At 39.9% G+C, this 24,900-nt stretch overlaps 1 protein-coding gene across 4 annotated transcripts in view; it reads right to left on the reverse strand.

Moving 5' to 3' along the window:
* Window positions 1-24,900, reverse strand: part of LOC138759418 (protein kinase C alpha type) — a 286,911-nt gene that overhangs the window by 14,538 nt on the left and 247,473 nt on the right. For all 4 annotated transcript variants that reach the window (XM_069929780.1, XM_069929782.1, XM_069929779.1 and 1 more), the window contains exons 11-16: window positions 17,154-17,245; window positions 13,179-13,241; window positions 8,210-8,348; window positions 5,243-5,323; window positions 4,402-4,509; window positions 420-560 (exon numbers count right to left, since the gene is read on the reverse strand). In XM_069929780.1, coding sequence (XP_069785881.1) covers window positions 420-560; window positions 4,402-4,509; window positions 5,243-5,323; window positions 8,210-8,348; window positions 13,179-13,241; window positions 17,154-17,245 — 624 coding nt within the window. The remainder of the gene's footprint in view (window positions 1-419; window positions 561-4,401; window positions 4,510-5,242; window positions 5,324-8,209; window positions 8,349-13,178; window positions 13,242-17,153; window positions 17,246-24,900) is intronic.

The raw sequence follows: 24,900 nt of genomic DNA on the forward strand, positions 1-24,900 counted from the left end.
CAGCATTGCGCTTTTACTTCAATTCAGTTACTTTTGAGAAAGGAGCTTGGCTTGTACAACAGTGATTTTTCAATAAGAAATAATTTGTCCTACAATATTTGTCATATGATAGATGCACATATGATCATAAATCCAGCATTGGATTTGGTGATCACTAAATTAGTTTCATGATTATTTGTTTATTTCTCGAGCTTTCTTTGACTTATTCAAAAAGAACCTTGGTTGAATAAGAGTTTAAATCACAGAGGAAACTGCCCAGGAAATAAATGCTTGAAAATCTTTGTAATTGGTTTATTTTAATTCTATACTGTATCAACCCATCAATTCAATGAAGTGTTCTATTATCTGCCCTATATATGCACACAACTTAGTTTTCCTGCACATGACAAGCATCTTTGTATATATTTTGACACACTTACCACTTTTGGTTTGAACGGAGGCTGTATCTCTCTTTGTTCCAGTTTCTCCCAGTCAATTCTTCGGAAAAAAGCATGATCCCGAATATCCCTTTCTCCCTCAGGTCCACATCCAAGACGCTTTGCTGGATGTTTTGTCATCAACTGGGGAAAAAGAAATATTAAAACAGACTTGAAAGTACAGCAACACATGTCCTATTGTATTGAGATCTATTTCTTGGAAATTAATAGGTTAAAAAAAAAGCCCTTAAAGGGAAATTTTCATTGCAGTAGGTTCATCAAAACAAAAACACTTTTTAAAAATTGTTCTGTAGTTCTCATATGATATAGCATATGTACGTACCAATGTTATGTTTATTTTAAAAAAACACATTTGGGACAAATTTTCTATTTTATAAAGTACTTTTTTAGTATGGCTGAATATTAACAGAAATAACTGTGTTACTTTCCAACAACTACAAGATATGGAACATTTAAATACTTTTGTCTGCATGTGCATTTCCATAACAAAAAGCTGGAGTAAGCTAATTGGCTCATCAACCTTATTCAATAAGATCAAGGCTGATCCAATCTTGACATTGACATACATTCTTGCTTTCTGCACATACACCTCAACTTTGTGGTTTACATTTCTATCAATCTGTGTTGAGGACTTTCAACAACTCTGCTTCTCCTTGGGTAAATAATTCTAAATATTCATAACTTAATGACCCTTAATGGTGTTGGATTTCAGGCTTATGCAAATCTGTCTGTAGCTGTGAGAAGAGTGTGAATAGGGTGTTGAAGAATGCCTTATGTTGGATGGCTTCTTGAAGAAGTGTCTTATTTAGATATTTAAACAGGAAGTTGGTGCTAGTGATGAACCTGGCTAGATTTGCCACTTTCTACAGTCTTTTGCATTCCTGGGCACTCAAGTTTCCACACCAACAGTGATGCAATCAGTCAGTATATTATCCACATTAAAATGTTTAAATGACATTAAAACCCTTGACCAAGCTATTGACTGTCTCCTTTGATATGGGAACAATAATTATGAAGCACATTGGACCATAAAATACAACAGATTGTAATTATTTCTCTCATTGCAGTGGAAGTTGAATTAACTAGGATCAGCAAACAAGAAATAACAAAAAATAGAATTTCTTTTAGAATGCTCATGGTGGTAACATATTGTAAACAGTCTAAATTCCTGTCATTCAAGCTCAATGACCACACTACATATAATTTATGTAAGTATTCGTTGGTGACTTAACATAGGAACTTAACTTTTCAAGTGAAATTACTCTGCTTTTACTTGGGAGCTTGTTGCAGTTTCTTTTTATCTTTTCAAATGATCCATCTAGCGAATAAATTACCTACACTTGCTCTAAATTAGATTGCTCTATGACCCACCTCAATCCAATCTACTCACTGACATTTACTTACGAGAGGTTTAGGAAGATAGAACTATAATATAGAGAAGTGCAAGACTGCCAGGGAAGAGCTCGATAAAGGACCATGATAAGACTTGGATGGACAGGATTAAATTTTAATTTTTTTAAAAATTTAGACATGCACCACATGCCACCAAATTATAAAGAATTGACCTACAAATCCTATGCGTTTTGAAGGGTAGAAGGAAACCTATACAAAGTCCTTACAGACAGCACAGGATTTGAACCCCAGTTGCTGGCACTGTAACAGCATTGCACTAACTGCTACACTAACCGTGCTGCCCCAAGGCATTCTACAAATACGTGAAGAAATAGAAGATGAGTCATGTGAGGATAGGACCTATCAAGGGTGTAAGTGGAAATATGTGCATGGAAATGGATGGAGTATTCACCAGAGAAAATATCTTGACAATTGTGAGGGTAGCCTGGTGGACTGAGGCGCAAAAGCATGTTGATATTAAGAAAAGGTTTGTGTTGGAGCTTTTAAAAAGCAAAAGACATGAAAGTGGGTGGTGTTGTCAATGGTGTGGTGAGTTGCCAGAGGGATATTGATAGGATGCAGAACTGGGATGAAAAGTGCGAGGAGATTAATTTCAGTAGGTCAAATTTGAAGGGGTGACCTGACGAGAGATGTACAAGATGATGAGAGGCTTTTACCCAGTGTTTAAATGGCTAACATCAGGGGGCATAGTTTTAAGGTTCTTGCAAGTAAATACAGGGGGGGATGAAAGTGCTAAGTTCTTCATACTGAGGGTGATAGGTGCATGGAATGCGCTGCCAGCAGCAGTGGTGGAGATAGGGACAGTAGGATCCTTTGAGATTATTAGATAGTACACAGAACAGAAAAAAAATGTGGGTTATACAGAAGGGAAGATCTAGGCAGTTGGTGGAGCAGTTTATTATGTTGGCCTGTACTCTCCTGTAGGTTTATATGTTCTACAATTCCTTAACAAAAAAAAAACCAGAAAACCTCTTAATATTCAAAATGTGTAGAGGGATGAAAATGTGGACATTATAGGGATAGCCTCATAGCTTACAAATATTGATTGAGTTAAGAAAGGGGTGAATAAAAGACTGCAAGCTCCAACAAAAGTTTCTCTCAAGAAATAAACACGAAAAAATTACATTAACTTTTGTTAACAGTCCAAACCTTTTTAAATATTAGTATTAGGGAAGTTGTTGGGGAAAAAAGTTTGAAATGGTAGGATTAATCTACTCTTGTAAAGTTGGTGATAGTTTTGTTATGGGGAAATTCTTTCTAGCTAATTTGAATTTTTCAAGTTGGTAACAAAATGTTTTGATGAGGGTAGCAAAGTTGATAAGGTCTGTGTGGCCTTTGATAAGGTCCCACATGTGAAACTCATCCAAAAAAAATTTATTGTCTGGGACCCAGGGGAAGTTGGCAAATTAAATCTATAATTGGTATAACAGGCAGAAAGTGATTGTGAAAGGCTGTTTTGTGATTGGAAGTCTGTGACCAGTGCTGTTAATGTTGGGATCATTATTTGTTAATACAGTAACATTTTGAATGTGAATGTATGATTAGTACAAATGTAGATGACATGAAAATTGGTGATTTATTTGATATATTTATGTAGTACAGAATATATTGATTTGTTGGTAAGAGCATAGCAAAATAATGAACTGCTGGAGAAACATCTGTGGTAGATGTAAAACTAGAGAGCTTAGATTTAGGTAAAGGATAAGAGTTTGATAGGGAATTTCAGGAAGAACTTTTTTATCTAGTGTGATTGGAGTCTGGTAAGCATTGCCCAAATGAGTAGTGGAGGCAGGTACTCACTTAAGTCACCAATGCCTAGAAGACTATGGACTGGTAAATTGGATTAATATCATTAGGTACTTAATGGTCAGTATGGACACAGAAAACTGAAGACCTGCTTTAAAATTCTAAGAGCATATGACTTTATGGTGGGATACTGAGGAGAGTAGGGAGCACATGTCCACAAATCCCTCAAGGAAAAAGAATTATGAAGGGACTTTTGATGCTTCTCTTTGTTGCCAAGAATATCAGAACAGGAAGGTCAGACTAGATCTGTATATGATGCTGTTTAGCTAATCGAGCATGTTCCTGATTTCTAGTCAGGGAGTTCACAGGAAATTAAGGATTTTGACTGGTGCCTGGTTAATTTCCTTTGAATGGAAGTTGCTGAGGGGAAATTTAATTCAGATATATTAAAATATGAGAAATTACATAGAACAGATAGGAAGGAACTATTTCTCGAAGAACAGTGGGGAAATAGATTTATAGTAGTCATTGACGATTCAGAGGGGAGATGAGAAATATTTTATCCAGGGTGATTGGGTCTGGAACCTGTTGCTGGAAAGGTTAGGAAAAATAGATAATGGTATCACATTTAATTAAAAAAAAGATGAGTAAAAGGTGACAGCTGGAAAATGGGATTGAAAGCAGTGCTCTGTTGTTTAGCTGGCCTGGACAAGTTTTGTATGGCTACCTGTGCCATTAGTGCCCATGATCCAATAAAAGCTTTGTTTATCATGGGTAATATCAGATTTACAGAATGACGCCTTACCCCTTTGCAGATTAAGACCGCCTCCTTTGACATGGATTTAGGGTAAGATACATTATGTTCCATGATCGATTGGAAGAGTTCATCCTCATCTTCCCCATCAAATGGAGGCTGTCCGAATGTTAAAAAGCAAATAATCAAAAGCTTCAATTAAAACATTCCCAAAACAATAAAGATTATTCAACAATTTAAATACAAGTAGCATTTATCTTGTTTTAAATTTCTCTCACTTTACGTGTCCTTTTCAAAATTATATTTGACAATTCTGTTCTGCTTTCCTTGCAAGGTTGCATGGACCAACCTATACTATTACCAGATGTTACATCAGATTAATTTGGAATTTAGTCCAATAACAGAAAAAAAAATTATGAGTACTCTATTTCCTCTCCCTCCTCCCAACGACCTAACATCACTGGGAAATAGGTGCTCTAAATGTCAATTGTTTCTTCATTATTAAACTTGTTCTTTCATCCATATTTCTACGGCTAGAACTTTGAATTCCACAGATAAATTATATTTCTACCACACGACAATATTCCAATCAATCGAACTTCAATGCTACCTTGAGAGATTTTTTTTCAGTGAAATTAAAAACAGGAAACTAACATTTTTGTATTGGTTTCCCATGATTTTGGTTAGTTTCTGCAAGAAAATTGATATTTCAGTCATCATTCCAGGTAGATTATACTGCATACAGTACTTATATTTTTGAATGAATAAAGAATAGGGGAAATATTCAAATTCCATCTTTTTAATCATTCAGATTTTAACTTAAATAACTGTCATGTTGTAAATAAGCCTACAGACCTTTTCATTGAAAATCTCCTTTGCTTAAACTTCTTACCTGACCAGCCAGCATTTCATAAAGCAACACTCCATAAGCCCACCAATCCACTGATTTTCCATATGGCTGATAAGCAATAATCTAAAAAGAGAGGAAATCAATGCAATTACATCTTAAATTCTCAAGTATTTCTAGGAAGCCAAGACGACTATGCTATCTAAATCCCTGCCATGTTTGGGCAGTGCACGAGGCCATGAAGAGTCATGTTGGTATGGGAATAAGATACAGAATTGAAATGGTTGGCTACTGATGCAGATTGAAGGTGCTCAGCGAAATAATCTCTCTCGCAGCGTCCATAGGACATAAAGATATATTACTGAAGGCCTGAGCCCTTCCTCAAGGTAAAAAGCAGGCAAGGGGCCTATATTAAATGGCTGGTGAAAAGGGAAGAATGGAGAGGGGTACAGAGGCAGTTAAGTCCATTAACTACCCCACCTTTCCCTTGTCTCCTTTCAAAGAGACACAAACTAACCCTCCTCCTCCAATCAATTCTAACTTTTACTCTCTAGTCCTCTTATCATATCCAGTTTTGTCTGTTGATCTGCACTATTTGCAGGACCTTAATCAAATAACTTAACTGCATAAATTAATAAATATCAATATGAATTAATTGGCAGTAAACGATTGTAAGAAATGTCAAAGGTACTGTTAAAATGCAAGCTTCCCCCCTCCCCCCCCCCCCCTTTCTCTGTTTCCTCCATTCAATTCTTGCTGAGGATTGATCTTTTAAGGGCTTCAGTGAAAGGGACATATTGAACACCATCTGGCCTTGTTGCCTCATTCAATCTTTCAGAGCAGCAATTGAACTTTACGTAGGAACGATAATAGACCATTGAATATATCAATGAAGTTAATCAGATTTTATCCCTTTTCATACATCTCTGGTGTCATCATTCTTTTACTGTCAGCTCAATCAAATTAAAGAGAAAGACCATCAAAGAGAAGCCTGAATATGCTGGCAGCTACATCCTCCACTATAAAAGTGGCTTGAGATTTAATGCTTGTGTATCACATTGCAGAATTCTATTTTCAGATTTTAAATGAAAAAATAGGTTGCAGAATGTTTGCTAGAAGATTAATCATTCTCTGCTACCTTCCTATAAATAGAGACAATGCTTCTAGTGCAAGTTGTACAATTACTTACCAACTTCTCTTTTCTTTCTTTAGCTCCAACCTGTTTTTCTGAACAATGTTTTTTTATGATCAGATTAGACTTTGGTTGATGAATATTTCAAAGAAATTCTACTATTTAGTGCAGTGGTTCTCAACCTTTTTTGGATCCAAGGCCCATTTGGTTTCTGGCCTAACATGCCATGACATAACATGGCAATGACTGAGCAATTATTTTCAAGTCAAAGGCAGCTCTGTAAGAAACACATCTTTATCTCATTTAAAATAATTTGTATAACATTTTTAAAGACCCAGATGGAAACACAGTGCGGCCCACTGGTTGAAAAGCACTGATTTAGTGCAATTATTGTTTTTTCCCTTCAGCAGTCCCGAGGACGATATGTGCAACATGAAAGTCGTAGGAAACAATTACTTGTGGGCAATGGTAAATTCTACTTGTGTCCTTCATCCTCATGAATGGGAGCACCCTGAGATAAGGTTCTCAAAAAATGAAGCAAACCAAGGAAACCTTGTCAATGGCTCTTTTGATTTTGAGGAACTTGAATGGAAGGAGCATAATTGTTCAGCACAGACTAGTTGGGCCAAATGGCCTGGTTTTGTGGTTCTATTCAAGATGACAAGGATTGAGAGAAATATAAAGTAGGGAAAATCCTCCTTTCCATTAAACTGCATAATAAAAGTGTACAAGGAATTGATAAGGTTTACAATTGGTGCTGCTTGTAGGTCCAGTTAAAGTTTAGACTATAGAGGGTTCAAATAGTCAGATTTCCAACATCTATAGTTTTTGCTAACATCTGAATAAATGCTAATAAGCAATGTCGGATCCATAAATAATTAAACAAGGAAGGATTATTATTATTTAAGATGCCTGAAAGATTTTAATGGAGACATGCCATTAAGAACAAAATGTGTTACTTTGTGGACTCAGATAGCTTTACAGTTAAAAATAAAACTCCATACTTCTAAATCATATCATTACAGGAGATGCAGTTCATTTCTCACCTGGTGTTCATCTTCAACAGCTGAGAAACCTTGTGGATATGTAGTTCTGATGGGACTTAACATTCAACTCCCCAAATGGCTGCATGTCTGCTTTGTTGCATTGACCCAGAACCATCTAAGGACTGAGTTTTCAGTTAACTTACCAATTGAGCGTAACAGTGAAGTTGAGGTCAGTTCTGAATTTTTTTTTAAATGCCAAGACAATCACAGAGTTTTTTTAGATTTGTTCAGGTAGCATAATATTGATAAAATTAATGTGTTTTTTATTTAAAAATCCACATCTAGGAGAGAAAGTACATCAGCACTTGAGGTTGAAAGAAAGGAAAGCAACAGCCTGGGATACATAGAGTGCAAACTTGATATCCAAAGTCAAATAACATGATTCATTTACTGTACAAACCCGCAAGTACAAATTCTTAACAAATTAGTACCCCATAAACAAGCGGAGAAAGAGGGAAAATATTTTGGAGGGAGGAAAGTGAAATATATATTACATATCTTAAAACATTCACTGGATTTTTTTAATGAACTGATCATTGTTTACATGAAACAATGCTGTAAATTAACATTTCTTCAGCTTAACTAGCTCTAAGCACCAATGTGCAACGTGGCAAAAGACTGAGATCCAATTTATTAATACTTATATTGAGGAATGGCCTTTAATCAAGATCATGGATGTAAAATTCAAAATAAACATGTTCAACTTTTTGTTTAAAAATAGTATTTTTTTTAGTAATTGTTGAACAGATAGTCACATTGATAAAGTCCTTATTTTGAATGTATTTGGGCCAAAGTCCAATTTATTAAGGAGCTGGTACTTGTTATCAGCCTCACCTCAGGTGCTATGTAGTCTGGAGTCCCACAAAAAGTTCGGGTTGTCACATTATCAAATATGTTTTCTTTGCACATGCCGAAATCTGCAATTTTGATGTGTCCCTCTGCATCCAGCATCACATTATCTAGTTTCAAGTCTCTGCAAAGAATTTACACATCAAGTTAAAATAGTCACTTTTTATACCATATGATGTTGAAAGTTGATTTTCTGCAAATTATGTTGAGATAAGGAGCAGTAGCTGAAGAAAATCAAAAGAAGTTCCAAATGCTGAAAAACTGAAATTAAAGATTGAAAAACCTGCTCAAATAGGATTTAAGAAACAGAATTAACATTCTGGGTTAAAGACCATTTGTCAGAACTGGAGAAAAAAGAAAGCAAGTGAATTTCTGATGGGTTAATGAGGCTATTTAGTAAACATCCTTTTGAAATTACATGGTCCATTCTTCCATCTCACTGGCCATTGCACTCAGCAAGTCACTTTCTGATGCATCTGTAGGAGATGCAACATGTGCCCTTGTAATCTTCGTTTTCCCTTTTCACCAGCCAGATGTCAGGTGAACCAAGAATTTCAATGCAACTTCTAATCCAGCATATTGCTTTAGGTACCCATGATGTGATGGACTCCACATTGGAAAAACAGAAGAATTAACAAATGTTTTGTGGAGCACCTGCATTCAAACTGCAGTTGGTTATCCAAAGCTTTTGGTTCCTTTGATTTGAATTCTGGTCCGTCCCCGTGGTCACCGTCCTATAGGGTCATCTTCCCTGCTTCTTCTCAACGAAGTGTGTTATCCTTGTTACTGGTGCCCTGCGCCATCTGGAGCTCCCTGGAATCTGCAACCCTTGGTACCACTATCTTGGGCACAGACTTGTGGTAGCAGGATTTTATTTTAAAACACTGACAGCTCCTTAAACAGTTTAATGCTTTACAGAGCCACCAGCATTAGGACTAGGCGATGAACCCTTCAGAACAGTGCTGTGACTGCACTCTCCTAGGCCCACGCCAGCAGTGCTGCCACTTTTTTCTCTGATAGCTGATGGATAGAAAAATCTCGTGAACCTAGTGGTGCTGGACTTCAGGGTTCTGAACCTTCAGACAGAATGGAGCAGTGAGAAGAAATTATGATCAAGGTGGTGGAGGTCCTTAATGATGTCCACTGCCTTTTTGAGGCAGCATCTCACATAAGATGATAATGAGTTAATCATCGTATACATTGTACATATGCACTGAAATTCTTACTTGCTGCAGCCGAACAGGTTCTTCATTCTTTTAAAACAAAACTACAATGTATGCATTAAATTAAAAAGATAATATAGATGAAATATAGGTAATAAATATTCAGTTACTATAGTGCAAAAAAGTGTTATAATAGCGCAGATGGACGTGTTCGTGGTGTTGGTATTTTCTGATTAGCAAGTTCAGGAGCGTGATTGACATTAGAAAGAAATTGTCCTTGAACCTAAAAGCGATGGTCTTCAAGTTTATTTGCACATTATTTATCACTGAATATTTATTTTCAGTATTTGCATTTTGTTTACATTTCTTTCTTTTGTATACTTATTTCCTTCTCGAGTAGTCTACAGTTACCGAAGATTAGAAATTCCACCTGGCTTGCAGGAAAAATAATCTCAGGGATGTATGTACTCTGGAAATAAATTTCACCTTTTAACTTTCTTTTCTTTTTTCCCCAAGGTAGCAGTGAGAAGAGAGGAGAGGTGAAAAGGTACCTTTATGATGTTGACTGCATTTAATATGATCATTCCCCAGAGGCTGGTGGAGAAGCTGAATTTCTACACCCCTCTCTGCAACTGGATCCTGGACTTCTTAATGGAAAGACCACAGTCTGTTCGGGTTGGCAGCAGAACGTCAAGCATCGACACACTGAGCACTGGAACACATCGGGGTTCATACCTGTTCATACTACTGGCTTATGACTGCAATGCCAGATCCAACAGAGTCATCCAGTTTGGAGATGACAACAGTAATAATGATCAGTAACACAACAAAGAATAAGTGGAAAATCTTGTGATATGCTGCGAGAATAACAACCCAAGTCTCAACATGGAGAAGGTGAAGGAGATGATCGTGGACCTTGGACAAACAGGATGACGTAAAAGTGACTGCACTTCCTGAGAAGACTGAGGCTACTGGATACTATCCTGTAAACTTTCTATTGGGAGTGCTCTGGATGGAGAATTAGATGATGTGCCATATCTTCTTAGAAAAGTAGAGGCATTGATATATCTTCTTCATGGTTGAATCAATGTGTTTACTCTCAGAGAGGTTTTCTGATGTATAGACTCTCAAGATCTTGAAGGAACAAACTCTCTTCACCTCCGTCCCATAAATGTGGACAGGTGTGTGATACCTTGGCCACCTCCTCTTAAAATCAACAATCCTCTCCCTCGTCTTGGTGAAGTTAAGAGCAGCAATGTTGTTCTGTTACCTGCTGACTAGAGTCTTGATCTCCCTCTTGCATTCCGATTCGCCATCTCCCATTATTCAGCCAACATAGCGGTGTTTCAGCAAATTTATAGATTGAGTTGGAGCTGAACTTGACAATGCAGTTATGGGTTTACAAGGATTGTGGTCAGCGAGGAGTAGGTGATATTCTTATCTGCACTGATTTGGGTCTGCCCATAAGGGAAAATAGCAGAGGGGTGAATAGAGTACCAGATCTCTTGGTTTTGTCAAGTTTTGTTGGTATGATGGTGTATGCTGAGCTGTACTCGGAGGAACAGTCTGATGCAAGTGTTCTTGTGGTTCAGATGGACGAACATAGAGCAGAGGGCAAGTGAGATGGGATCTGCTGTGACAATAGGCGCATTTTGAGAGGGTCCAGGTCCTTTCTGAGATAGCTTCATCACAGTAGACATGTGGCCACCATTGAGGCAGGTCACCTTCCTCTTCCTGAGCACCATTATAATGATTACCCTAATCTCAGACCATTATAGTGAAAGGTTTGAAATGCCTGAAGAAACTCTAGCCCATTGGTTTACACAGGTTTTAAGAACACACCATCAAGGCCAGATGGATTCATCACAGATTCATACTCCTCAAGTTTCTCTTCATGTCAGTCTCAAAAACTGGAGGCACGGTCACCAGGAACGGTGGGGGCTCACAAGGGTATATTATTGCTTTTCCTTTCAAAGCAAATGTAGAGGGCACTGAGCTCATCCAGAACAGCATTACACTTAATACTACTTTGTCTCACTGTACAGGATGTAATAGCGTGCAAACCTTGCCACAGCTGCCGAGCATCTGGCTAAGACTCCAACTTAGTCTGGAATTGTCTTTTTGCATTGAGAATGGCCTTCAGTGGACAGGAGGTCAGTACACATGATGGATGCCATGATTTTCATCCTTTAGGGTTTCTAGCCATTCAAGCTTCCAAACCAGGCTGTGATGTAACTGCAATGTACTTTCCACTGTACACCTCTAGAAGTTCAATACCCAACGACATGTCATATCTCCTCAGACTTCTTAGTAGGTGGAGGTTTAGTTTGCCTTCTTCATCTTGAAGATAGGTGTATGGTCCTTTGGCCTCCTTGGTCTTGCTGACATTGAACACAAGACTGTTGTTCTGGCACCACATAACCAGATTCTTGATCTCCATTCCCTATCCTGTGCTGATCTCAGGCCATGCTAGGTTAATTGCTCAATGAACAATGTATTGTTCCTCAGGGAGAATGAGTTGGTACCACATTTTTAATCAAAAGTATAATTTGTACAATTTGACGCCATTGCTTTGCAGCTATGTGTGCATATTGGAAAAATAATCAAACTTATTACTGTATCATTATAAAATGGAAATATTCAGCAATTCAAGAAGCATTTGGGGAGAGAGAAAAACATAATTAAAATCTATGGTATTCCATTAGAATTAGAACATAGAATTTAAACATGTTTTAAATTCCTGAGGGTGGTAAGAACAAAGGAAATGTCTAGCAGAGACCAAGAAATGATGTAAAAGATGGTGGACTTGTTAATTGGAGATCAATCTGAAAGAATGTGTAAATGAATAAATGATAGCAAAGGAGAGAGAAAACACGGTGGCAGAAAGAGAAAATCAGGTGATGGGGTTGCATTAAAGATGGCAGAAATTATAAAGGATATCATGTTGAATGTGGGCGGGGTAGACAAGAGGTCAAAGGGAAACATTGTTCTTGTAGGGGTAGAGGGAATTAATGCCAAAAATGTAACAGTATTTGTTAAGAGCCTTGCATTGAAAATAAAGAGAGATCTTGGAAGGCTGGTATGGAAACTGTTATCATCAGAATAAATACACCAGAGCAACTGGGAACATGAAATGGAGTCCTTACAGAACTATTTGCAATTTAGTGGTCCCTCTATCAGATTAAAAAAACACAGGTTGGGCAATTGCTTTGAAACTCACCCAGATTAATTCTGTAAAGGAGAAGTTCCAGTTACCTGTCACATTGTTTCTCCATTCCACTCTCCATTTAACCTCTTTCTCTGAGATCTAACCAGTGGATATAATGCTTTTAGATAACCAGTCTCTCTGGTCTACGGCAGAACCTGCCAGATTTGATGGAAGGTCATTGATCTGTTACATGAACTTAAATTTCCTCTTTCCATGGATGCCATCTGGCTTGTTGGGTATTTTCACAATAATTTCCATTTTGTATTTTAGTTCCATAATTTTATCTCTCCACTATCCTCATTTATCTATATTTAGAGCTTTTTAATGAAAGGTTAAAAAGACTTCACCATCTTCTGTGTCAGTCTGTCTTGGTCATTTCCTTTATTCTTACCACCCCTCCCTCTTTCTTGCACCATAAAACATGTTTGATTTCTAAATGTTACTAATTCTGATGAAAAGGCAGTGACCTGGATAGTTTATTTCTCTCTTTTCAAGCATTCCCTGATCATGTTTTAATTTAATATATGCAGTATCTGCATTTTGCTGATTATCATGGTCTTTCATTCAATATTAACTCTGATACCTGTAAATGATCCCCTTCTGATGCAAGAAGAAAAGTCCAACTGCAATCTCTGCTGCGTAGAAACTAAAATGACAGAAAGCAATATGAAGGTGAGCCATTAGTCTTGAAATGCATTCAAAATTTCAATTGAAATGATAACATTATTCTTTTCAGATTATTTACTTTGAGATCAGTGATCAAATAATTTTTAAAATCTCCAATGTATGCTTTTAATCTTCATTTAGAGACTACCAACGAGAAATGATTATTTCCTTTCACGCCCCTTCAGATATAGGCACAGTGTTGAACATTGAAACAGCATACAAGTATATCAAAACAATACTGTGTACTCAAAACCAAAGGAACAGAAATAATTATTTCACCTCTCAAACTGTTCCATCACATAATGACACTACGGCTGATTTGCGATCTATCCATGTCCTAACCTCCATAATCCATTTAACAAAAAAATCAATATTCAACTAAAATTTGTAATTGACAACTATTGATTACTCAGTGCAGAGAAGTTTCAAATTTCTATCAACCTCTGCACATTACAGCATATCCTAAGTACAGTCTGTTACGAGCCCAAAGGACCCCAAAACCCAGCAGCAATATACATTCACCAAGACAAGTGATTTTTAAAACAAAAGTTGTTTTTAATTAATTTTAAACATGAAAATAAAATCAAACTTTAACTTATCTCTATACTTAACTAACCCAAATTAACCCCCTTCTAATTCTAAGGGCATGTGTATGTGTGTAAATTTAAGAAAAGTTCTTTGATTCACAGTTCAATCTCACTTCTCCCAAGTTCTCTGGATGCAGGCAATTCTTATACTGTGCACAGAATTTAACATGTATAAAGTTTACCAGGCATTGGTGCTCGAAAGGTAAATGTTTACCGCTCAGGAAGGTTTTTGTAGGGTTTGCAGAGAGAGATTTGTTGTTCCAGGATTTCCACAACTGAGGTACCACCATTAGTCACCTCAATGTCTTGCTGATGAAACTTGCCCCAACAGGGTTTTCCAGATGGTAACCTCTTTCTTCAGGCTACCACTGAGTTCCTTTCTGTTCCTCAGACAGACAGCATTTCCAGCCATCCACTGCTCTGGAACTTTCTGTTTCCAACCACCTCTTCCTGGCTGGCTTCAGCCGTGACTGTTCAGTCTCTTTTCAGTGTCACACACGCTAGCTGAGAGGGCTCGTCTTCTCTCCCTCTCCAACTGAAGCTGCCAGGAAGTCCATGTGACTCTCTCCCTTGCAAAACCCCCTACCTTCTTCAGCAAACAACAGGAGTTCTCCTTGGTTAAGCTGTTGTCTTAAGGCTTCTTCAGGTGCATTCTCCGCTAAGAATCCACGTGAAGTAAAGGAAGCGGCCCTTTGAATTGTCGTTCAGGTGGCAGAGCTAAAAGCGCAGTGCTGGCCTCCTGAAGGGACAGCTGCACGGGATGCATCTCTGAGCGCACTCTGGCTCCTGTCCCTTTGGGCTGTCAGATATGGGATGGCTGGCTGTCAGAGTTGGGACAGCCGGCGTGGAGACGTCCCCACACTGATCCCACTGGCCTGCTCTTCCATCAGTTAGATATCAGTCCCCACATTGTGGGGTGGTCGGCCGAACCTCTATAGCCCACGCTGGCCACCCCACAGTGTGGGACTGATGTTGGGAGAGAGTGGGGCAGCGGGATCAGCGTGGGGACATCCCTGTGTTGATAGCCCACGCCGGCTGCCCCTGCCCTGATGTCCCGCGCTGGGAGGCAGCTAGGAGGGGAGCTCTTAGGCACTGCCAGCTGACAGTCATCTCCTTAGCAGCCACTTTCAGGCGGCTGCATTCAGATGGCTGGGGGGACCACTGTGCTGTGGCGATTATCCTTCTTGGAGGAGGGTTAAAAAGTTCGCCTCGCAGGCGCCTCCTGCGCATTCAAGTGGCCTCCCGCCAGCCGCATATTTCCATGATATGTGGCTTTACAAGTAGGGAATTTGGCCACCAGGAAGTGCCTTTTGATAATCAAAACCCATGAGTGACCTTTCTGTGAGCACACTGTGTACTTTTTAACAGTCAGTTTGTCTCCTCCAAACAATGGCTATTCATTTCATGACATCATTTCAATTAGTACCTACTTGTGAAATGTGCATAAAAGTCTCCAAAGATCCTGCAATGTTACTGAATATGAATTCTTCAGTCTTTCCATATAACCATATAACCATTTACAGCACGGAAACAAATAAGATCTGTTTTAAAATGTGTGTATGTATGTAACCTACTCTAAATCTTCTCGCCTTTGTTTTTGTACAGGGTGATGATGGTGGCATCACGAAGATCCTGAGGCAGTTTACCTTGGTCCCAACAAAGCTTGAAAAACTCATGCAGTTTGGCATGCAGAGTTTTGCCGCCAGCCTTCCAGACTTCTGGGGGGATTCCATCCATACCTGCTGCTTTGCCACTTTTCAGTTGTTCGATTGCCTTATATGTCTCATCCAGGGTGGGAACCTCATCCAGCTCTAGCCTTAGGGGCTGTTGAGGGAGCTGGAGCAGGGCGGAATCTTGGACTGAGCGGTTGGTACTGAAAAGAGATTGGAAGTGTTCTGACCATCGGTTGAGGATGGAGATCTTGTCGCTGAGGAGGACTTTGCCGTCTGAGCTGCGCAGCGGGCTTTGGACTTGGGGTGAGGGGCCGTACACAGCCTTTAGAGCCTCGTAGAAACCCCTGAAGTCGCCAATGTCCGCGCTGAGCTGTGTTCGTTTGGCGAGGCTAGTCCACCACTCATTTTGGATCTCCCGGAGTTTGCGCTGAAGATGGCTGCATGCGCGACGGAAGGCTTGTTTCTTCTCTGGACAGGACGGCTTTGTAAGGTGAGCCTGGTGGGCAGCTCGCTTCTTTGCCAGCAGCTCCTGGATTTCCTGGCTGTTTTCGTCAAACCAGTCCTTGTTTTTCCTGGAGGAGAAGCCCAGTACCTCTTCAGTGGATTGCAGTACAGAGGTGCACCAAAGAAAAGGTACAAGGACTGCCTAAAGAAATCTCTTGGTGCCTGCCACATTGACCACCGCCAGTGGGCTGATAACGCCTCAAACCGTGCATCTTGGCGCCTCACAGTTTGGCGGGCAGCAGCCTCCTTTGAAGAAGACCGCAGAGCCCACCTCACTGACAAAAGGCAAAGGAGGAAAAACCCAACACCCAACCCCAACCAACCAATTTTCCCTTGCAACCGCTGCAATCGTGTCTGCCTGTCCCGCATCGGACTGGTCAGCCACAAACGAGCCTGCAGCTGACGTGGACTTTTTTACCCCCTCCATAAATCTTCGTCCGCGAAGCCAAGCCAAAGAAGAAGAAGACTCTAAATCTTACCAAATTATCCCAATATTTATCCATTACAAGTCAAATGTTTAAACAATGGTTCCTAGTCCTGTCAGCAACAACTTTTCAGTTATTGATTCCATTTCATATTTTGAAATCAGAATATTATCCCCAAACTTTTTAAATGCCAGGGAATATAGCCATATTTTCCTAAATCCTTCCTTGTATTACTACAATTCATATTACACCCCTTTGTGATTTAACCTGTGTTTTCATAACCAATACATTTTAAAGTGTGGTCTTCCAGATGTAAAGATTTCTTGGTTATCTTTGCTATCTTCTAAGATTTGAATAATGTATGTCGTGATCTCTGAACCTCCTCTGCTTCCAGTTTTTTTTACTACTTTATAATTACTCTTTAGATCTGATATATGAAATCCAAATTACTAACATTAACATTTATTTGCCAACACTGAAATCTGTTTACCCCAGTTTTGCCATCTTTGCAATTTAGTGCCACCAATTACACAACTCAAGATGATCTTTCATGATCTCATTTGTAAACTTCGTTATGTACCTTTCTAAAAGCATCAATGTCATAAATATGGTAAATGATAAAGCCCAATTCAGTTTTTTTTCTCAGTTGCCACAAATCTTATTTGCTTATCCTTGTCCTCAAACTCAAGCAATCTACACTTACACTGCTTGGGGCTCTTTGAACTTCCCAACTTGCTGAATGTGGTACATTAGATCTCCACCATTCACATATTCCATGACGAAATAAAGACGATCCTGAAACAAAGGGTGAAAGTTATGTGAAGACAAGGAAAGTCTTCTATTTGTCTTTTTTTATATGCAGTATTTGGTAGCAATTTTGAATGTATATTTCCATGTAATATTTTCACAACTTTGAGCTGTAGTTAGCAAGAGAAATTAGTTGGCACAGAAACTAATGTCTAATATCAGTAACCAAAAAAATCTAATAATCAGGTTTAACCAGCTGGAAATAAAACTGAGGAACAATAATAAAACCAGAAAATTCTAAACAAAAACCTCAGCAGTTTAGGATTCATGTGTGGAAAGAGAAACAGAGTTAACTTTTAATGTAGAAGATTCTTCATCTTTCATTCCTAAATACAGTAAAATGCCCATTATCTGGCAGCTACAGGATCATAGATGCCAGAAATGCAAATTTTCCAATTGACTGAGACTCACTTGTCCAATGCCTAATAAATAGACCTGCATTAAGAAAGCATCATTTAAAAGACAAAAGACAGTGCAAAATGTAAAATAATTATGTAAAGTTAATTTTAATCAAGTAATTCCTATCACTTACAAAATTTCAATTCAAACCCTGGTTGCTGGCACTGTAACAACATTGCACTAACCACTACACTGACCATGCCACCATTGTAATTAACTCCCCACCGCCACCCCAGGTTTACAGATAAACCCTTACTAATATACTTAACACTAATCAAAATAAAGGCCCCTACTAGGCAGGGATAGGAAGACATTTTTGGAAAGTCGCCCCAGCGGTGAACGGCATCAGTCGACTTCATCCTGGGTACCACCATTTCATTCCAATGCAACTTTAATGAAACTTCACTCAAACAGCTGCTGCAGGCAGGGCACAACTTGGGCACTCTGCTGGCTGAATGTTTGCTCCCATCTTCACCTCAAAGCAAGTGTCCTGCCCAGGCCCTCAGCGCACCTTCCTTGTGCTAACAATCTGACTCACCTCCATGCAAGTGTCCTGGTCAGGCCTTCAAGGAACCTTCCTTGTGCTGACAATTTGACTCACCTCCATGCAGGTGGCAGCAGCGAAAAGAATGCATGTGCATTGAGGGGCATTGCTAGTTCAGCGGGGTAAACCTGCTCGTGTCCAATGAAATCTCAGTGCTCCCTGCAGGGTCCATTCATTCAGTCCTATTCATTCAAATGATTTATTTATTTCCTCGCCAGTTATTTGAGTTTCTGGTTAATTGAATTCTGGATTGTGGGGATTTTACTGTACAAGTGATGGTCTGATAAGCTATCACTTGTCTTAAGAAACAGCAGAAGGTGAATTGATACTTTGGATAGAAAATTTGCTGGCACATGGAAGACAGGAGAGTGATGGGGACTCTAAGATTGTTGGAACTGGGGATAATGTTGAGTAGCCAATCTCATGTAACATAAATATTTTAAAAATAATTTTTATTTAGAAGGTAGGACTGAAGTATGGAAGAAACCAAACCTTGACTGCTTCACAGGGAAGGGGGCTCATCAACTTTGAGCAGAGTCATGGGGGGGCCATAGCAGAGAAAAGGTTGAGAATGGCTGGAATAGAAGGCTATCAATGAATACATCAAAATATAAATCAGTTACAGATGTGGGCAGAGAAATGGCAGATGGAGTTCAATCTGGGCAACTGAGTGTGGAAACAGGCCAATCTCGGCCCCTCTAGTCTGTACCAATTTAAGTGATCTCCTCTAGTCCCACTTGCCTGCATCCTGCCCATAACCCTCCAATCCCATCACATCCATGCACCTATCCAACTTTTTTTTAAAATGGCAAAATTGACCTTGGTGCAACCACCTCTTCCGGAAGGTCATTCCACTCAGCCACCACTCTCTGAGTGAAGAAGTTCCCTCTCATGTTACTTCTAAACTTTTGCCCCCTTACCTAATGACCTCTCATTTCAATCTCACCTACCCTCAAGGGGGAAGAACCTATTCACATCTACTCTATCTATCCCACTGATAATTTTAAACACCTCTATCAAATCCCCCCTCAACCTTCTACTCCCCAATGAATAAAGACCCAGTCTACTTAATCTTTCTTTTTATTCTAGATCAGGGGTGTCAAACTCAAATTCACGGAGGGCCAAAATTAAAAACTTGGACTAAGTCGAGGGCCGAACTAAATATTTATTGAAATTTTTCAACAACATCTGCATGCTTTCTCTTCATTCAACATATGTAATGTTAAACTTTAGGATATAACTTTAGGAGGATAATGTTACAGGTCAGGAGTAGGTAGCTCAAGTTCACCCTTTGCTTGACCTGAGGGAAACCTATTTGGTCCCTGTGGAGATGTAGTCAGCATTCACAGGCTGTGTCCATTTTGGCCTGCATCAGGACTCAGCATTTCCTGCTCACTCCTCAGGCTCTCGGCCTCTATTCACTCTCGACCCACCATCCCCCTACCTGACCAGTCCTTTACCCAACCTCTACTCACCCCTCACTCCACTCGCTCTGCCTCTACCCACCCCATCCTATACACACCCCTCTACTGCCTCTCCCCTCAACCTGTTCCTCCCTCTACCCATCTCTCACCCTCTAATCACCCCTCCCCTACTTGCCCTGCCCCTCCCCTTTTACCTCTTCCCTATCCACCCCTCCTTCTACTCATCCCTCCCTCTAACTGCCCCTCGCACCACCATAACTTCCCCTGCCCATTACTCCTCACCTACACCCTCTGCCCACCCCTGCTTACCCACCCACTCAGGCCCAGCGCGCTGCCGATCAGCCTTTGCGGACAGCCACCATCTCTCTCTTCATGTGCAGGGCCGAACCAACCGTCCCTGGGGTCTGCGCGGGTGCAAGCGCTGAAGGCCGTGGCGACCGGGAGAAGTGCGCTCGCGCTGTGGAAGGGCCGTCCAGTGCCAGTCGCGCGGGGCTCGCGCTGCCCGGGGGCCGTGCGCAGCCTGCCATGCCCGTCACGCCGACAGGAAATCACAGGCGCTTGCTCATCCGCTGCACCGCTCGACAGGTGGGAGAAGTGACTGGTTGTGCGGGGAGCCTTCCAACTGGCTTGCCGGCTGATGACATCGACAGACTTCTCGTGTTACAATTTCTCGTGTTACAATGGGGAAGGATGTGCAATGAAGGGGGAGGATGGTGGGGGTGACATTACCAAAAAACAGCATCGGCTCTCGCTGCAGGACGGGCCACCTTTAATACATTTTTTAAATGATCTTGCGTGCCAAATATAATTATATCGCGGGCCAAATTTGGCCTGCGGGCCAGAGTTTGACATGTGTGTTCTAAATACTGGAATCATGGCAACATTTTAGTATATCTTCTCTGCACCCTCTCTACCTTATTGATATCCTTCCTATACTTTGGGGACTAGAACAGCACACAGTATTCCAAATTTAGCCTCACCACCTTGAATAGTCTCAATATCACTTCCCAACTTCTACATTCTATGCTTTGATTTATAAAGGCCAGCATACCAAAAGCCTTCTTTACTACTCTATCCACATGAGATTCCACTTTCAAAGAACGATGATTATTCCAAGATCTCTCTGTTCCTCTGCATTCCTCAATGCCCTCCCATTTACCACATATGTCCTGTTTTGATTATTCTTCCCAAAATGAAGCACTTCACACTTATCTACATTAAACTCCATCTGCCATCTTTCAGCCCACTCTTCTAAGCAGTCCAAATCCTTCTGGAGTCTCCAAAAATCATCTTCACTATCCACAACTCCCCTTATTTTTGTATCGTCTGCATATTTACTAACTCAATTTACCACTCCATCGTCCAAATCATTAATGTAAATGACAAACAATAGGGGACCCAACACCGATCCCTGAGGCACACCACTTGTCATTGGCCTCCATCCTGACAGACATTTATTCACCATGACTCTCAGGCATCTACCTTCTAGCCACTGTTGAACCCATTTGACTATCTCAACATTAATACCTAGCTCCTGAACCTTCCTTACCAACCTTCCATGTGGGATCTTATCAAAGGCCTTACTGAAATCTACTGCTCTCCCTCATCAACCTTCCTAGTGAACTCCTCAAAAAATTCAACAAGATTTGTCAAACATGACCTTCCCCGCACAAACCCATATTAAGTGTTCCTGGTCATTCCCTGCCTCTTATATTATCTCTAAGAATACTTTCCATTGGTTTACCGACCACCGACATCAAACTTACAGGCCTATAATTTCTAGGCCTACACTAGAGCCATTTTTAAACAGAGGAACTATGTTTGCGATATGCCAATCTTGCGGCACCATGCACCCCTCTAGTGACTTTTGAAAAAAATCACTGTCAGAGCCTCCACTATTTCTTCCGACTCCCCTCAAGGTCCTGGAGAAAATTCTGTCATGACCCAGACACTTATCCACCTTTATATGCCTCAAAAGTTCCAATACCCCTCTTTCCTAATCCCTACATTTTCCATAATTATTCCTTTTGCTTCTTTTATCTACACGATTTGATATCCTTTTCCCTAGTGAATACCTTGTACCTTCTTTATGTTTTCCTAATTTCTTTCTTAAGCTTTTGACAATCCATGTAGTTTCCAAGCATCTTGTTTGTACCTTGTTTCTTATATTTAATGTAGGCCTCCCTTTTAATTCGAACCAAATTTCTAATCTCCCTTGAAAACCATGGCTCTCTCGAACTTTTGGCTCTGCCTTTTATCCTAACAGGAACATAAAGATTCTGCACCCTCAAAATCTCACCCTTAAACAACCTCCAAATCTCCTCTACCTCCTTCCCATAAAACAAATCATCCTAAACCACTCCCTGCAAATCCCTTCTCATCTCTTCAAATCTGGCTTTTCCCCACTCAAAAACCTTATTCTTTGGACCAGACCTATCCCTTTCTATAATAATATTGAAACTAATGGTCCCATGATCACGGGATCCAAAGTGCTCCCTAACAGTAGATCCAACACTGCCCCTTCTCTGGTAGGTACCTCAACATTTAGCTGCAAAACACTATCCTGCACACATTTTACAAATGTTAATCAATCCAGCCCCTTCACAGAATGTGTTTCCCAATCTATATTAGGAAAATTAAAATTCTCCACTAACACAACCCTGTGCTTAATACAAATCTCTGCTATTTCCTTACACACTCCTCTATTTCTCACTCCCCACTAGGTGGTCTATAAAACTCCCCTATAATTGTGACTTCTGCTTTTCCATTTTTTAATTCCACCCATACCACCTCCTTTGACAAGCCCTATAATCTATCTCACATCAGCACCGTTGTAATATTTTCCCTGACAAGCAATCCTACATCAACCCCTCCAATTCTATCACATCTAAATCAGTTAAATCTCGGAATATTTAGCTGCCAGTCACAACCCTCCTGTAACCATGTCTCACTAATCGCTACCTCACCATACTGCCATGTCTATCCACACCTTCAGCTCGTCCATCTTCCTTACAATACTCCTAGCATTAAAGTAAATGCATTTCAGAGATTTCCCACATCTTTCCCTCTGTTTGTCCCTATCTTTATGGTCAATTCTATTATTATTACCTTCATTCCCCCTCCATCACTGCACTGATAATTTTCCTTCTCAATCACCTGTCTTTCCACCCCCAAACTTTGTCTACAAGCCTTCTCTATTTGCAGACTAACCTTCTCTTTGCTGTTTTCCTCTATTTGAATCCTTTTCTCCAACCATACTAGTTTAAATCCTCCTTAATAGCCCTAGCAAATGCCCCCGTCAGGATTCTGATCCCTCCTGAATTCAGATGCAACCCGTCCATTTGGTACAGGTCCCACCTCCCCCAAAAAAGGTCTCAGTGATCCAAGAACTCAAATCCATGCCCCTTACTCCACCACCTTAGCCATGCATTCATCCTCCACCTGATACCATTCTTGCCCTCTGTGTCATGTGACACAGGAAGTAATCCAGAGATTACTCCCTTTGCGGTCCTTTTTAGCTCCCTACTTAACTCCCTATATTCATTTTTTAGGACCACTTCACTCCTCCGCCCTATGTCATTAGTATCAACATGTACTATGACCTCTGGCTCATTTCCTTCCCTCCCTTAGGAAGTCTTGGACACGAGAAGCTACATCCTAGACATTGATGTGTAGAGGGATCTGAGAGTCCACATCTTAGCTCATAGAAAATGCCCATGCAAATAGGGTGGTAAAGAAGGAATAAGATATACTTATCTTGTTGGGTGGGGCATTGAGTATAAAGGGTGGGGGGTCATGTGGCAGCTATATGAAACTTTGGTTAGGCCACTCTTGGAATACTGTTTGTGTTTCTGGTTGCCCCATCACAGGAAGGATGTGGTGTTTTGGGAAGGGTATGGAAAAGGTTTACCAGGATGTTGCCAGGTTTAGTGGGTGTGAGTTATAGAAAGGGTGGATAAACTTGGGTTATTTTCTCTGGAGATTAGGAGGGTGAGGGTGATCTGATTAAAGCTTATAAAATCATGAGGAAATTAATGGGTGAACAGTTAGAATATTTCCCCAGGGTGTCACATACAAGAGGACACATGTTTAAGGTGAGGGGGAGGAGTTTGAAGGAGATTGGTGGGACTTTTCTTAAAACACAGAAATTATGGGGCCTGGAATGGGTTGCCAGGAGTAGTGGAGGAAGCAGATACAATAAGACCATAATACATAGGGGTGGATTTGGGCCCATTGAGTCTGCCCCCCATCCCATCATGGCTGATTTGCAATCCTTTCCAACCCCATTCTCTTGCCTTCTTACCCATCTAGGCTATATGGAGTAAGAATGCCTTTTATTCCCCACCCACCACCACCCAAAGGATTTTATGATAATTTCAGTCATCTGTGTGGTGTCCATTACAAGATTCTAGTTGTTAAAGATTTACAGATTATGAACTAAATTAAATTCTGCAGATACATTGTTAAATGTGAATTCTGTTTTCCAAATTGTTGGGTCAAGCCTCCAAACTACCGTAACTACTGCAGTACCATCATACAGAATCACTTAATCCTGTACTGCTTTCTCAGTATTACAATAGAGTATCAATATTAATAAAGTGCTCAATTTTGCAATACTTGATCACCTGGCCCTTGACTTTACCACTCTGCAGATATTCAATTTCCTTTGAACTATTTTTCTCTTTGGTTCTGTACTTCTGAGGCTGTTCATTGCAAAGTGTTATTTGGATTTTATCATGAAAGACAGAAATGCATCAATCTTGTCTATTTATAAAACAGCTTGTCATTTATAAAATTGTCAAAATCACAAATAATTTTTTTGAAGGATCCCCATGGAAAAGATTACTTCACAGTAATGAAATAGATCATGGAACAACAGGAAAATGAAGGAAACCAATCTATGACCCAAGAAAAAACCACAAAAGATTCTGCTTTGATGGACATTGAAATTAGGTTTTGAATAAATGAGGATTATTCTGCATGGAAAATCTGTCAGAATATTAATATAAAGTACTTTAATTAGGAAGGACAGGTAGAACAGAAGACAAAACAGTCTAAGATTAGCTAATAATAAAGGAGAAATAGATGAAGATAGGCACGCAGAAAACAAATTAACAAGATTATAAATAGGGTATTAAAAAAATGTTGAGTACACCAGAAAACTTATTAGGAGGAATCAGAAAATAGAATTAATAAAACAAATCGTTGTGAACTAATCTAGATTGGGAAATGAATTGGGAGCAGGAATACATGATTTGGCTCCTTGAGAGAATAGA

The sequence above is a fragment of the Narcine bancroftii genome, chromosome 3, assembly GCF_036971445.1.
Source record: "Narcine bancroftii isolate sNarBan1 chromosome 3, sNarBan1.hap1, whole genome shotgun sequence".
NCBI lineage: Eukaryota > Metazoa > Chordata > Chondrichthyes > Torpediniformes > Narcinidae > Narcine > Narcine bancroftii.